Genomic DNA, 16,579 nt, shown 5'->3' on the forward strand with positions numbered 1-16,579 from the left:
TGCTTGCTAATGCAAAAACAGAAAACAAAAAAAGACAATAGAAAAATACGGAAAGAGCGACCTAAAAAGCTGCCTGTTCTAGTGCTCACATGGAGGCAATGCAATGAGGTAACATGTTCCATTCATGAACTGTGCATAGTAGTACATATCACAACGGCAACCGATTATTCAGATTTTTCTTGAAGTACTTTGTTTTTTTTTAGCTTTGTTTGCACAGTCTATTATTGGAGCTTTATGTGATTCCCCTCTTCAGATACTTTAAGATTGCTGATGCTGTGCAGTTTGTTAATTTTGAAACTATACTGTGCTGAGGTACAAAAACAGAATTGTCATATCTGCATTTGAGCACATAGGAATAATTTGTAAGTACTTTACTTGTTGACATTAATATTTGCACCAGGTCACAACATTGTTGATTTATGGAAAATGTAAATAAATATATTTATTTGCTTGCCAAACAATGCACAAATGTCTTCTTTTCTAGTGAGATATTCCCTGTTCACCAGACATAAATGTGGAAAAGTTAAAGGGGCACAATGATGGTAGAGTCTAGCGTTGCTTTTTGCCACTTCACATATATGCACTGTTATTCGTGTGCACATGTAGGAATAGGAAGGTAGAGGATGCGCATAAAAAATTTCGTATGCAGCCACACATATGGTTCAGAAGATTAATTAGATGATGTCCAAGCATATATAATTGTGCTTCATGTGCAATGGGTATGCTAACGGATTGCTTCCATGAAGCCTTTTTATTTATTTTTTATAAATTCTTTTTATAAATGTTATTTTTGATTTTATATGAATTTCATATTACATATTGTATACTTATATTTTTATAAATTTTATACTAAAAACTCAAGTTACACGGCCCCTGTAAGAGTGCCCTTTGCAAATGGTTTGGTAACGTGTCTCGAACTGTAAAGGTAAGAGGCAATCGAGAATGCTGCAGACAAGGTTGCAAATTACATATTGCTTATCACGTCCTACATACAAAGTGCTTTGTACAATAATTCCTGAGCACGGAATTAATCCCGAGGCTGGCCAGTGATGTCACCCACGACGACAAGTCACATAATTGCCTTTAATACTTTTACACCCCATGGGCTGAGTTGTGAATTGAAAGAGCACTCTACAGAAGGATAAGGTGCACCTGATTTCTAGGATCTATGCTATGCCCTAACTCTTCAGACACCACATTTCTAAGTGGCAATATGTGCTCTGGTACTTCTTTTGCGTCTGCATAGTGTGCAACCACATGGCTACTGGAGCTTTCGTGTGCATGTTTTTGTGCGACGGTGTTCATTACAAACAATATCCAGATGTTAGACATAAAATGCAGTAGTTTGTAGCGTACCACACAACACAGCGTGACATGGGAGTGCGTGATTCAAAGAAAGCTTCTGGAAAATGCACAGAATCCCACAAAAAGTTTAAAATGTGATTTGTATTTCGTTTTACGTCTTTCGTCGTTACATACCATCGTCGACGCTGTTGCACATTGATAAATCGTACGTAAAACTTGTCCCATAGCAGTATGCGGTTTCTCAAATACATAGCACAATTTTCCTGCAGTAATAAAACGCTGTCGGCATTTTCTTGCTGACACGGCTGTCGAAACGTCAGCCTCTACAATGGGCAAGTGCTGTAAAGGGGCTAACGCAGACGCGACTTGATACAAATTGTACGTGCTCACAAAACACAAACGACTAATTCCAGTCACAACATCGCACAGAGGTTGGTTCGCGAATGAGTTCGCAGCTGCTGCACTGTTTACTTATCGCGGAACGGTGGAACCCGGCTGTCCGCCATCTTCAAGCACAGATACGTGAAGCCGCGAGGAGCCGTAGCTGAAATCCACTGACAAGTACGAAGGCGCGTACACGTCACAACACAGGGGTGCCCTGTCGTATCCCTTCCCATTGAAAAGAGCGTGCAACCCTGCGCAAAGAACTGTGGGACGGTTCAGGCCTGACGTTTACGCAAACGTCATCACTCACATGATCAGTAAAATGGCGGCGCACATAATCGCCGGTGAACACGTTTGTAAACAATGTCACTTTTGCTTCTGTGATTGGATTCAAAAGCATGTTTTGATCGTACTGACAAGTTTGATCGAATGCAGCAACAGTTAAACATGATCCTCATGGATGTGGCCTCATAGTACACGGTGAAGTGTTGCGTACAGCGGCTAATTCCTTCGCAATATTTCCGCGGTACCGGCTGCCCGTTGATAAATAAACCTTGTTGTGAATGTATGTCATCTTTGTGTTTTACCTAAACTGAATGTGAAGTGTCCACAAAAAGAAAAAAAAAAAACGTCCCCTACCTCAGTCAGTTGGGCAGCCGCAGTAGTTTATCGCTTTACCGGGTTTTACCATGACATGGTGTTCCTGAAACCTTGGTTAGGAAGTTTGAGAGACAAGTTGGTAGCCCAGTAGTTACTAAATGAAGTGTTTACTGACGCAGGTTAAAGGAACAGTGCTGGGGAGACCCAGAACAAAAAGCAGCAACAAACTATTTACATGAGCCAACGTTTGCTCTTGACATACACTATGTGAAGTTTGTATTGTATCACTATATACAAGGCAACATGACCCAAGGGCAAGTGGGTGAAATATTTACAAACTATAAAACAATGAAGGGATGCTCTATATAATATATACATTACTGTAGTAGAACAGAGTGTGTTACAGTAGTAACCTGTGAAGTGGTCTTAACCATAGATCGAGAAAGTGCCCGTCATAAATAACTCGTTACAAATTCAGTTACCCCGTGAAAAATATAACAGTTAATAATTATGTTCTTCAGCCTGAAATGTAACTTGCAGTTACTGAGTTACTTACACTTACCTTACTTCGAACAAAAAATAGGTAAATAGTATTTGGTAATAGTGTTAGGTAATTAGCAGCGCGTGTGAGCAGTTGAGCTAGACCTTGAGTTACCTGCGGAGAAGTACAATACGACTAGGTCGTTTTCATTTATGTCCAACAATAGACCTCTCCCTTTTTGTAAACAAATGACGTCATAGTGTTCGACACCGCTACAAATTTGGTAAAGTTGAACTACACTCGAAGCTAGAGGTGAACAAGGTCAACCCCGAAAGCCTCCGTCTTGATGATATTATGATGGTCCCAGAAAGGGATGCGACCTTCTTTCCTATTTTTCTTCCAGTAGGAGGCAGCAAACAAGTTCCCATTCGTGGAACCCAGCCCACCCCTTCCGATTTGTCTCTGTCTACCAACATTATGATGACGTTTCTCTGGTAGGGGTCCATTCGAACGCTTTGCATCTTGCTCCCTGTGGGCACACAACGGGCCAGCTTCATTTCAATGGCAGCAGTTCTTACTCCCTGAATAGAATACTGTCATTGATTGAGCATCACGAAATGGTAAAAAATGGCATAAATGAACCGGAGGGAAAGCAAGAAAATATGTGGACGTGAGTGAAAAGTGAATTAAAAGTAACTTGGTACTTAACTTAAGTTACTCTGGCAAAGTTACCTAAAAAAGAAACGAGTTCCTCTGAAAGTTACCACAGCACAAAAGTACCGAGTTAAGTTACAAGTTGCCAAAAAAAAAAGGAACTTTGTTACGGTAACGAGTTACTTGTAACGGGTTACCTCGAACTCTGGTCTTAACCGTGATACTGAGTACCTGCTCAATGCAATGCTTCTTGCAACAAACAAAACACTTCAATTACTCCCCCTTAAACTGTGTTAACTTTGTGAAAAGCTGCCTGCAGCGCTGTCTATGCAAGTCAGCAGTGGCTTGCCTGCTTGCATGATGTAATCGTACCTCGAGGTATTTTTGTGCTATACTCTTCACAATGTGATAGTAATGATTTTCCAGTGGACCCTGATCAAGCATATGTTGTTGCCGGAGTGATTGAAACACTTGACTTTCAAAAAGGGGTTCAAGCACACGAGGAAGCAGTTCACGCAACACTATGCTCGACGGCTGTCCCTTCTCATTTAGCGCCCCACGGAGAACTCTTTCTGATTTTCGACAAACAGCAATAACGTCTTGTGACGGAAAGACAGCTTCACCTTGCAGTCTTCGTAGTATCAAAGAGTGATATGGCCTTGGATCTGACATGGTTAGCGTTGGGACACATGTCTCACATTTCAGGTACCCTTGTAGGTAACGTGCAATATACCCTGCGATGTACACTACCACCCTCTCTCCAAAAACTGAGGGTTCACGTGAATCTGGGAAGTAGTCATGGTCCCGCAGGTCAGCCGGCACGACGTGGTCCTCTGTTGTCATGTTTCTTCTAATCGATGTTACATTAATGATGTCTTCTGATCGAGATGTATAGCTGCTGGCATGAAGAATTGCAATGTTTTCTAGTGGAAGGCAATTTCCCATTCCTGTTTCTTGTACTTCATTTTGGATGAGCAGTTTCTTGAATCCAGCTGCCAATTGTCGTGCTGTTGGGTTGTTATTCCATCCCCCCTGAGCTCGAAGTGTGCCAAAGAAGAGTTCCAAGTGATCTTGGCTGATCCTATGTGTAGGTAGGTACGTTATGGCACCCTTGGAAATCAGGTGCTCATAAACTTCCAAGGAGCTCTGGCAACAAACAAGGAATCCAAAGAATCCAGTTTTCCTGTTGCATTTTAGGATAGCAGGGCCGGATATGCTTGTTCTAAGTGAAGTGATGTACGCTGCCGCGCAGTTGAAGAGGTCACGAACATTTTCTATGTTTTCTGGACATAGGGGCTTCTTCCAATTCTTCTGTATCATGCTGCGGGAGTTTAGCACATCAAAAATGTCATTTACCATCCTAAGGAACTTCTCAGTGGCTTCCGAGTCACTGAACTCTGGAAGGGGGAGACTGCGGCATTCAGCTAGTGCATCAGCTACAGATGTGCTCATTACTTGGGCGGCCAGGTTAACCTTCATAGGCTGCCGCTGCCAGTTGATGTGTGCCACCCGCAGCCTATTTCCTGCATGCAGGCCTTCCCTCGCTTGCAGCAAATGCAGCTTCTCTATATATGCCCATGAGATAGTGTCTCCTTCATTATCTACAAAGGTTTCCTTGTGGGACAGGGCATTGCGGATTAGTTTTAGCATATGACATGCGTCCAAAAATGCACTTATTGGCTCACCAGTCTCAGGGTGGGGAAAGCTTGTCTTGAGGCCCTTTTCGTAGTCAAAGGAGCAACCCAAGTTGCGAAGCATGGCAACGTTTGACGATGCCCCATCACAAGTGATTGACACGATGGTTGCACCTGCTTCATGTAAAAGTGATAATGCCTCGCGCACAAGGTGTGTCTTCTGCTCACCAGATATGCCATCAACTAAGAAATAGCCGATTGGCAGCTTCCACTTTTCCGTGATGGAAACAATCATCACAACAAATGCTTCTTTGGCTATTGCTGTATCATCGGTGGAGTCAGGCCCGAGGCTGACATAGCCGTATGTCCTCCTTCCATCCCACTCGACATGTTTCCTTATTGCCATTTCATCAACCATGAGGCTGCACACTGTAACTCTGCCTTTGCTGTTTTCATAAGCTGTCTTCATTCGGAGTGCTGTGAGGGCTTCTTTTGAGAATCCTGGTTCGCCGTCGATTGATTGATACCACTTCTTTATTGTCCGTGGATGTGGCAGGCAGGTGTCGAAAGTGCTACGCACATATTTATAAGCACGAGGGGAATAAAAGTGGAGTGTCAAGGCAAAGGCACGTAACTCTGGGCTGTACTGACGTGGCACGGGTTTTCCCTTCTGTTTTGCTGTTTGTCGTTTGAGGATGTCTTTGTGGGCTCCTGCTATGTTTTCTAAGCAGTCTGCATTTTCTTGCAGTAGTATGTTCTTGGACCTCAAGTCTTTTATTACATCTTCGAGGTGTGCCACTTTTTGCTTTATGCGTCGCTGTGCCTGCTGGAGAGCCTTTATCCTCTTTTTGCTGGCAGTGTGCAGCGATGCCACTCGTTTCACCTCCTTTTTCAAAAACGCCTTAACAGGTGTGTCCTCAGTGGCATGGCTGTCCTGGACAGTGAGCATGCAGTCGTCTTGTTAGACGTAAATTCATAACACACACATTGAAATTGACCAGCTTCTCGCAATAAAAAATAAGTATGCATCATTTAACTTATGATTTTATATATTCTACAGTGAAATTATTGTGCAAAAATGCAGGTTGCACGGTACATAATTATGCCAATCAATATTAGGTACCTCATTGTAAGTTTAATCAAAGGACCTTCAGAGAAATGTCTCAGCTTTCTTTACCGCTACGTTGTTGCAGTTCACATCCCCCCTGCCTTTGTGTGAAGGGTCAGCTGCGAGTGTTTCCACCTGACTTTCAGTTTATAGGAACAGGCATGATTCATGATTGATTTGTACCATGCACATGATTAGAAGCAAACGAGATGCACTAACAGCTTGCGAGGGCTACGTAGATGGACAAGCTGGAGTGCTCTTCCTCTATGCCTCCCAATCCTACTTCCTAGAATAAATGACACAGACATGCAAATCAACAAAGAATAAATCAATGTAAGTATTTTATTTCATCATTGAGTGTACATCATAAATGCAATTCATTTTTCTCATGCTGTTAGTAAAAATCAGTCAAATCACAGATCTAAATCAATACATGCCATCAAGATGTCATGTTAGGAATTAGAAGATACATGCAAACACATTTGATGGAATAGAAAGAGGCTGGTTTATAGTGCGTAGTACGCTCCAAGTAGGCTACGTAGATGCAGCCTGTACAAAATGTCAGCCGCCATCATACCCTCGTGATGAAAGATTTTTCTTCTAAAACGTAAAGGGCACAATAAACCCTTTAGTGTTCAGGGTACATCTTGCTCTCCCTTTCTCTTTTATTGTGTGCAATATGTTGTATTTAACTGCACTTAGTTATTAATTTCGAGGTAGTGGCCATGTCTCAAGACAGATTGGTATATCCTCCAATGACAAGAAGAACTATATGGTTTGAATGTATCCCCAACTGTAGTGGCACAGAGAGATTCTATGTTACTGTTGATATAAGCATGCCGCACATTCCCTCTGTGGTCTGAGATGAAACAGTAGCCCTCCTGATAGTTCTTACCAATATAATCCCTCTGGTAGGGGTCACAGGAGTGGAGGTGCTCGCAGTATCCTATGTGTCCGATAGAAAAATAAAATGCATGTATATACCTTGACTGCACTTAAATGTATAGCATATCCTTTCAACTGTTTTGCTTTTGGTAGTCCTCACCAGTGAAATCCTTCTGCTAGATGTGGCAGCAGCATAGGGAGCATAGGTGATGGCACTGGTTTCCTGTATACACAAAGGAAAGGAAAAGATGGAGATCACCCTCAGCTATAGCTAAATGTACTGTAGAATTGTAAAAGCAGGTGTACACCAATAAAGAAGGCAAAGCATAAAAACGTTAGCATTCACAAAGCATCACTACTGTGCTTCCATACTTATAACCCCTTCATAGCAACAGTGTGGGCGAGTTGGTACATACTGGACACAAAATACACTGCAGAGACCGGACATGACTAGTCAAATGAGACGGATGATTCAAATTCATAATAGAGGTGGTAACAGTGTGCCTTCCATTACCCTCCTTTCCCACGAGACCCAGTATGTCAACCACAAAATTGTTTTCATTCCTTCCCAATAAACCACAGTTGTTAGTCAGAGCTTCATTTGTCTACTCACGTCCTGTCTCTGCGCTGTTTTTTGTGCCAGTTTATACCTAGGGAGTGACTTTTTCGGGTTCAATGCCTTTCTCAGATTCGGGGGGTAAAAATCAGGCGATAATTGTGCCTTTGTTATACATATATATAATTATATGTATAAATATATATAATTGTGCCGGGTGTTATCGGGTGTTTTTGTTTCTCCTCTTGTCTATTGAGTCCTTTCCTAATCTCTCTTTTTGTGTTTTTTTGCGGGATCGTGACCTTCCAGTGGTAATCCTCGAAGGCATAGACAGTGTTCACACACATGGGTGTATTGCTGGGAGCGTAAGTGACCCATTCTTAAATGTGTTACACGTGGCGACCTTTGTTTGTCTTCAGTGGAAACGTCACTTGAGGATTCCATAGTGACTGGAGATCAGAAAGAAATCGGGTTTAACCCGAATTGGTCGTGCATCAGTTCGGGGGTAATAACCGGGCAGAATCGGTTTTAACCCGAAAAAGTCACTCCCTATTTATACCCCTTCTTCATTTCTCTTTCACATTAACATGTCTCGGACACTTGATAGCCTTATGGACATAATTATGTTTCGGCCCAGCTTACTGATTTGACCCAGGTATAAAAATAACCTTGGGTCATGTGTACCAATATGTAAATTTCCAAACACAAATCAACAGGCCGGTCCAAAACATTCAAAACAGGATTGCATTGAGCAGGAATTCTGACAGTTGACATTCTCACCAGTGAGGTATTTAAGCTTGAACAAGAAGCTTGAGGTGATGCATGTCCAGCTCGGACATATCCCTGCAAAATTTGCAGTTAACTGCACAGTTAACTCTGTGCAAGCATATGGAGAACCAGAGAAAGCAAGTACTTACTAATACGTCCTCATCTTCGAGCTCTGTAAATGGGTTGTGCAACGGGTTACAGTCAAAGCCCGTGCTTTCCTGCAGCCAAAGTAAATCACATATAATACAGGTTTGATGGTTTTAAGAAAGCATAAAAAAAACGATTGTTCAGACCAATTAGATGCCGTTAGATGCCGATGTTAGAAATTATGGTGCTCTGTGCATATGACTAATATTTTGCATAGCTGAAAAGGCAGCAATTTATCTGTATAATGTAAAAACCCCGAGACTAAGGAACACGAAGGGACAGACACAACACCCTTCGTGTTCCCTAGTCTCGGGTTTTTTACATTATGCATCATCTTCACCAGCTCGCGTGCTTCCTAGCCATTTTTTCATAATTTATCTGTGCCCTGTTGTGACCCCGTCAGATGAAAAGTACTGATAACCAAGCAGAACGTGCACAGTGACGTGCTTTGTTTCAGCACAATATAAGAAACAACATCGAGTCGTCTCACTTTGTGTTTGCTGGTTGACATGTTGAGTCACTCAGTTATCTCGATATCAGTTGTTTAACAGGAACCACACATTTTAGTGCAGCATGATTTAGCATCATAAAGCAAAATGTACTATACTTACATCACTCATCTCTGCACAGGAGCTGGACAATAAGTCTTGCTGTCAGGATAGAAATTTCAATGTGAGCTGACTTGTGGAACTCACAGCAGAGTAAACTAAACTGTCTAAACTCTGAGGTAATAAGATGCACAAATAAATTAGCAATACGCTATGCAAGTAGGTCTCTGCGCACGAGAGGGGAAATGTTTGGAAGACGACATGACAAAGTGAGTATCCTCTCCGAAGGCAACAATAGAGGACCACATGTGGACATGTAGTAAAATTATGACACTATATGGTGAAAGACGAAGCCACCTGGTACACAGTGTAATTGATGGCCCTCTTATTTTCGAAAAGGGTGGGGAAATTAGGATGGCTCCACCGGCACGAGGAGAAAGGGGCAACCTAAGGGGCTGCGCAGATAGCTCACACGCTTGCATAGCATACAATGGCATACAAGTTGATGTGTAGAGACTACACTCCTTCACACAGTAAGATACATTATGCATACTGATTGTAGCAATAGTAGACAATGGATAGCAATGGTGGATAAGTTTTTTAGACTCTGTGTTAGTACTGCAAAGCAACTGTGGCTATGTGTGGTGTACTGAGATGGATAGATGGAGCGAAAGAGAACAGCACGAGGGAGTGGTAGAAAGGCTCTGCATCCTGTGTCGAATTCACAGGGGAAATGTTGCATGATGTAGCAATAATTGTCCAAATAAAAATCATATACATGTTTGAGGACTTCAAGTCCTGTAGCTCACAGCACCCTGAGTGTGTACACGAAAGGGCCACTCACTTCATGTTCTCCCTCACAGGTTTCCTCTAGAGCGAGTTCCTCCTGTGTTCTGGCTGGAGCTGGGAGTTGCTCCTGTGCTCCACCAGGAGCTGTGACTAGTTCCATCTAGGAAACAACCAGTATGCCATACAGCAATTGCCACGACATAGCAGAAAAATACAGAATATAAACCTAAACGTATGAAGCACAAACACTGTGCAAGGAAATGCTGTGAACACTGCGTATCATGCCCTGAGAGTGTGAACACGAAAGTGACACTCACTTCATGCTCTGCTTCACGTGCTGCCTCAGGTGCTGTTGAAAGCTGTGCTACCTGGAACATAACCGACATTATATGTGTGCCATAGGTAATGAAATATTGCTAGGGATTGGCAGAAAAACGTAGATCACAAGTTCATATCTCATGTGCTGCACTTTCTCGTCATGTTACTTAATTGAAAATTTCAATAAGGTTACTGCGCATGACCAAAACAAAAAGTATGTTCTCTGATAGCATTACTTACAGAATTTGCTATTCAAGTTTTTTCTTTCCTTTCTTTTATTTTTGTCGACATTAACGCTCACTGATTCATAACAGGTTGTCACAATTTCTTGTACCGTTCAAACAATATTATACGCACTTTGGAGTACGGGAACGAGAGCACTCAAACACACCTGCAGCTCAGGAGCAGACACAGAAGGATGAGCGATGGGCACCGCACCAGGTCTTAATCGAATCCGTGCTAACGATGTCCTGTCCATGTCACGGTTCTGAAAGTGCTTGGAGCACACTACACTGTGTTTGCTGGGTGTCCATCCAGTTCTCCCAATGGCCTCAACCCAAGCTTCTCGAAGCGTAGGATCTCGTGGGAAACTGTAATCAATAAATAGAAGTAAAGTCAACTGTCGTACGATGTGCGACAAACGCATATACTTACCAGTGAAATGTTACGCCCGAGGCTTTTGTTGCCTCGCCGGACCGGTGCTGACAGCCCATGTAGCAACAACGTCCCATATTTATTATTGTAAAGTGTTATTCACAACTTTAAATACCTAAAAGACGCACAACGACACCAGACTAACACCACATAGTTGCGTTTGGCAAGTTGCCACCGATTGCCACACAGCATAGAAACCACGCCAATTTGTTTTCGTCGCCTTCCGTGCGCGCCGTATCGTCTGCTAGTGACGTCAGGCCTGGACAAGATGGCGGTTTTGCAAGGAGCGACCGCTTGGGGGTGGTTACAAGGTCTGGGACTTCTGGCACCCCTGTGCGTCACAATGCCCGTTCGGGCGCATCTACGTCATAAAAATGGCTGCGCCCATGTGTGTTTCGGAATGAATTACCTATTTTTTTGACATGGTACTGTACCGAACTGAGAGAACGAAGGTGTATTTTGGGGAGAGCTGGATGTGGGCTTTCAGAATATCACAACCGTTTCGACTATTTGGGATATCGGCATAGCTGACCTTTAAGTTAACTCCAGAAGCCGTAAGAAACTTCCTAGCCGGACACCGTGTGACACAAATGAATAATCATAACAAAGCGCACTGGTATCGGTTTAGTAGCTACCACGTCCTCAACATAATCGTCAGAGCTTGCTCCCTCATTAATGCTAACTCGAAATGGAAAACCGAGTACCCGATATGCGGTTCCAGTAATGAAATTGTAAGAGACGTGGGTACGACCTCTTCCTTTTACAGTTGGGAATCCAAACTACGTCTATCTGCAAAGTGCAAATATTATATCCTCTTCTTGCTGCTCATCGGAAGGATTATGGAACGGTTGGTCTTGACATGTCGCATCCGAGGTGTTTACGTTACAGACTCCTGCGTTTCGCTTGTGATCAAACCCTCTAGAAGGTTAGATTGGCGTTACTTAACAAACTTCTAGTTCATAGAAACAATGAGAAGTTCGGAACAGAATGTTTCATGGCAGATATAAGAGCAAAACTTATTGTCCCCTTTAATATGCGTCCTGAATGAGAGCTTGCGCCAGTCCAGCACAGTACGATAGAATAATTGTGCTTATTGAGAAGCGAAGATACCCCATTAATAATGGGGAGTGGATTCACACGTAAGGTGAGTGAGCCTGTATTTATGCGGCGACATGCTGCACGTGCCGCAGGGTACGCCTGCGGATAATTACGACCACTTCAGGTTCTTTAACGTGCACCGGAAACCTCCCACGCACGGTGCTGGAAGCAGTGTTGAAAATACCCCAACTCCACGGAGGTCGTAACCTTTGCAAGGCAAGGTCAAATTCCTTGGAAAGACAATGGAACGGCTCAAGGGACCCCAACTCCAGCCGTTCTATAGTCTTTGGTTGCGACCTCCTTTGGCTATGGATTAGGGTAAAAAAAAATTAGAGAATGCGAGTATGTTTGATGGATGCATAACAAAATCATATAACGTCGAGAACGTAGAACGTTGTTGCCGCCTGATATCGAACACAACAGTACTGGCAATTGTAGGCATCTCCCTTGCGCAGGCATCTCGTGTTTGATTTCGGGCATTCCTGCGTAGAAGGCCCCCAGAGTTTCCTGGATCAGGATACACACCACTAGAAGTTAACGTAGTTGGCCGCACTGCGCGATATCATGACCACCACCACCACCGTAAGAAATGCTACGTGAATCCGTCATTGGCCATGGGAAAGAGAGCATAACGGTTTAGAGAGCAAGCAGGTAGCTTAAGGTAGGATAGAGTCTGGGTGATGGAATCACCCTAAAGAGTGTGAGGACATGGCGGTGTTACGGACGGACGCAACGGGACAAATCTTATGTAATGCTTCCCAGAGGAAAAGGCATACCCTGAGCTAATAGGACACGCCGCATGAAATCTTAACACTTTATTATGGGGGCACAATATGAACGAGTTTATGTAACAACCACTGTAGTCAGCACATTCCTGTCACTCTCTGACTGTGACATCACCAGCGTCCCAGCGATGCATGTGTTTCAGTGGTTACTGCCCGAAGCCACAGCAAATGAATGTGTTGTTGCCAGGGCCAAGTTGTGCGAGGCCTGAGGCAAAGGCACATCGCGGGGCCTGTTTCACACCAGCAGTAATGAAAAGATAAGAAATGGTAAGATTTTCGCAGTGGGAGATTAAAGTAATCCCTGGTTGAGGGCTTCGTGCGCGGGGTCTATGCAAGCGCGGGGCCTAAGGCGGTTTCCTTACTCGCCCCCCCCCCCCCGCCCCCCTATCGCCGGCCCTGGTTGTAGCAGGTCCTCATAACCAACCTCTCCGCGTATTTTAACCTTACATCTCCCCTTCCCGTCAATACGTTCCATGTACGCAAGGTATGTTGTACCATGTAGTGTTATCGTGTGATGCACGTTTGCCAAACTGCACTTTGTGTTGACGACAGTGTAGAGAACACTGGACCGCTGCGAAAGTATCATTTGCCACGTGTCCACACTGCGCCTAAAATATCCAACACACAAGGTTCTTGTATCGCCATTACTGGTAACACAATACGTCTGCTTCTAAAGTCGGCAGTTACCTTATAACTCCTTATGAGCCACATACCAATCAATATTAGTAAACCTTTTGTCAATATCCCCCTTGCTTTATATAACCCGCTTTCTCTCTCTGATAAATCACCAGTGGGAATATGTTTAATGCAAAGTAACAAAAAAGAGAAGGTAAAGGTTAGTCACGGTGTAGCCTTGCTAGATAAATCACCACTTTGTCGCTGAGAAGTAAATCTTTGCTGCTCTACACTCTAAAAAATATAACTCCTTTTTGGGTGTAATATGACGATACCCTAACTGACTCCCTTTTTGGTGTATATATACACCCTCTGGCAAAACTACACCCCTCAGAAAGGGTGTTCTCTGAACACCTCTTTTGGTGTAATCTAGCGGTACCCTAACTGACTCCCTTTTTGGTGTATGTCTACACCCCCAGGCAAGACAACACCCTTCAGTAAGGGTGTTATGCCGAGGGCAACAGAAACACAACGGTTAAAATAACAGGCAAATTCTTTATTCGGGTTACCTATAATACACTGCATGCACTGCAATAACAACACCAATAGTCATCGCACAATACAAAACATAAAAGTGTCCGCCAACATGTCGACCAAGATGAAGGTATTACGGTTAGGCCAAGAGAAGTCCTGCCTCTGTAGTGAAAGAAAAAATGAACTGTGAAATGTCTTAATCAAATTAAGGGCGAAATACAAATTACATGACAGTTACGCAGATAGCTGAGGCTAGAGAAACACAGCCCTCGTCAACATGCAAGCAGCTCAAGATAGAAAGTAAGACAATCGATAAATGATGATGATGATTGAATTTATTGGCGCAAAAGCAACTTAAGCTATAATACGCCAAAACCATGGTAATATTGTGACTAGTTAAAAATCAGACGATTATACTAAAATAACGTTGAAATTAAGAAGCACACAATCATAGTGTAGTTAAAAGACCAATGTCCATACAAAGCTGCAATCGGTAAAGGGTCAGCGAAGTGTCGGTAGCGAGACCCGAACCCATACCTCTCTGATTTCTGGTCAAGTGTATTACCAATTACACCATTCTGACATCGCCAACACGCAAACTTGCCACGGCCTTGTTCAGAAGACGCGCACAGCCATTGACTCAGCACATCTGACCGGAAATCAGAGGGTTGTGGCCTCGTGGTTTCATAGCCCGCTACCTCTCGCCTCTTGAGTTGTGACTCTTGCCAGCTGCCTTACTTGCTACCACAAATTGCACCAACTTCGTTTGTTACGTATACCCCTTGACTTTGCCTAACGACCACATGTGTGTGACGCGCGACGACACAACACGACGCGCACTGTTCTCTGATCTAATCCGTGCATTTCACTTAAGGTTCAAACATAATCTCAAAATACCCGCTTCAAAGGCACCTCAATCAACCAGACAAGACAAAATACACCGACAACACTTACCAAACAGCACGCTGCAGCAAGACGCTTGGACAAGTTACTCGATCCGATGGGCACGGCGCATCTGTTGCTTGCATCCATTCGAGACCCGGAGCCATAATCCTTGCAGTGTCATACTAAACTCAGATGGTCAAATGACCTGTAGTTCACAAAACGACCTCCCCAAAGAACACGAAAACTTCCACAACTAACTCCAACCGCCATAACTGGAGAACACAGAGTAAACAGCACACTGTTGCCAGACTTGTCGTAGCGAAACGTTAGAAATTTGATGGCCACTACGCCTTTTTCACACCAATTCTCGAAATTACACCCTGCCGAGCGGGACATACACATATTACACCCATTTCAGACCAAAACCAGGATGTATTCTTTTTCCTGAGGGTGTAATAAGGGAGTAAAACAATTGATACACCCCAAATACACCCCAATTACACCTAAAAAGGAGTTTTAGTTTTTAGAGTGTAGAGTCGTTGTGCTTTTGTGTTGTCGTCCCTGTTATGCTATATTCTCTCTGTGTGGTTATAGCGCTTTTGGTACTCCATGGATTAGCGTGAGACCTAATTCGACGTTTTAGGTGTATATACACTACACCTTCCAGGCGCTATACAACTGGCTCTCTATGTTGTACACGACACGTAGAGGGTATAACCACGTTCAGCCAGCATCCCAGGTAAGGAACTTAACTGGCATTTCACCGCAGGCCCCATGTCCTCGACCCTCGACGTTCACTGAGTATGGAGAAACCAGCCCAACTGCTACTCTTGACTCATGGTCGCTAACTCTGTTGTGCTACCCACACAACTATACATAACTATGACCAGCAGACGACACGCACACCAGATAGCTCTTCCTCACACAGTTGTTGGAAGGCGCTCTCTCGTGTATGTTTTGTCGTCGTCCCTTTCTTCGCGACACTTAGAGCACAGTAGGTAACCAGTTCACATCAGACAGCTTGCCTCATAATAGTCTCTTTTCATTTGTGTTATCTGTGCTATTCCGGCATATATTTCATGCAACCGAGCAGTTTCCCAAAATCTGTTCTTGGTACTAACAGGAGATCCCGAATCTACTTTTTAATCTGGGACCTCTTCATGTACATGTCCTGTGACAGTAATATTTTCCTACGTTTAATAAACAAATGTCAGAATCAGACACTACTTTTGGATAAAATATTCCATGAACGCTTATCCACCTCGCAGCACGGAGGGGATTTCCGGGTAACCGATGCAACGGAAATTGAATTTCACGTCACTACGTGTTTTGGGCGCGGGAGTTCGTGGAAGCAAGGGCTCTTCCATCCTCTCATTGCTTCTTTCTTTGCCATCTTTTTATTACTCGCATTCGCTTGTCTCTTCGTGCGAATTTCCCGATGGACAGTTCAACAGTCCGTACAGCAAGCGAATATTGTTTACTGCATCGGTAGAATATTAATTTTAGAATGCATCGGTATCACTTGTTACAACATTTGGCAGTACGTAGCACTTCTGTATAGTGGCCAAACTTAATCTACAAAGCGTGGCATATACAGTAAAGGACCGAAAATACTTTACCAACATATCCAAACAAGAGCGTTGTAAAACAGAACAAACCTGCAGAAGAGGATATTTGATCGAGCTGTTAATGTCTTACGGGAGCAAAAAAGAAAAGCATTCATATGGAGAACTGTAACTGTTATCTGCTTTCGACCCTGACCGCTACTGATTGCAGAGGAGGTAGTGATTATCATTTCATTCTGTCAGCAAATCATGTTAGTTCTCGGCAA

The 16,579-nt window shown here is 43.5% G+C and overlaps 1 protein-coding gene and 1 long non-coding RNA gene across 2 annotated transcripts in view; one reads left to right on the forward strand and one right to left on the reverse strand.

Annotated features, from left to right (window-relative positions):
* The window catches only part of LOC135383887 (uncharacterized), a 49,892-nt gene that overhangs the window by 9,360 nt on the left and 23,953 nt on the right, over positions 1-16,579 (forward strand). The window lies entirely within an intron of this gene.
* LOC135383886 (THAP domain-containing protein 3-like) lies at positions 6,739-11,098 on the reverse strand. Its single transcript, XM_064613180.1, has 9 exons — positions 10,832-11,098; positions 10,569-10,767; positions 10,177-10,227; positions 9,915-10,019; positions 9,134-9,172; positions 8,525-8,593; positions 8,388-8,450; positions 7,212-7,274; positions 6,739-7,112 (listed from the first exon to the last, which is right to left on the reverse strand). The coding sequence occupies exons 1-9, from the start codon at positions 10,906-10,908 to the stop codon at positions 6,981-6,983; spliced, it is 798 nt and encodes a 265-aa protein (XP_064469250.1). The 5' UTR covers positions 10,909-11,098; the 3' UTR covers positions 6,739-6,980.

This window comes from Ornithodoros turicata, chromosome 2 (genome assembly GCF_037126465.1).
Source record: "Ornithodoros turicata isolate Travis chromosome 2, ASM3712646v1, whole genome shotgun sequence".
Lineage (NCBI taxonomy): Eukaryota > Metazoa > Arthropoda > Arachnida > Ixodida > Argasidae > Ornithodoros > Ornithodoros turicata.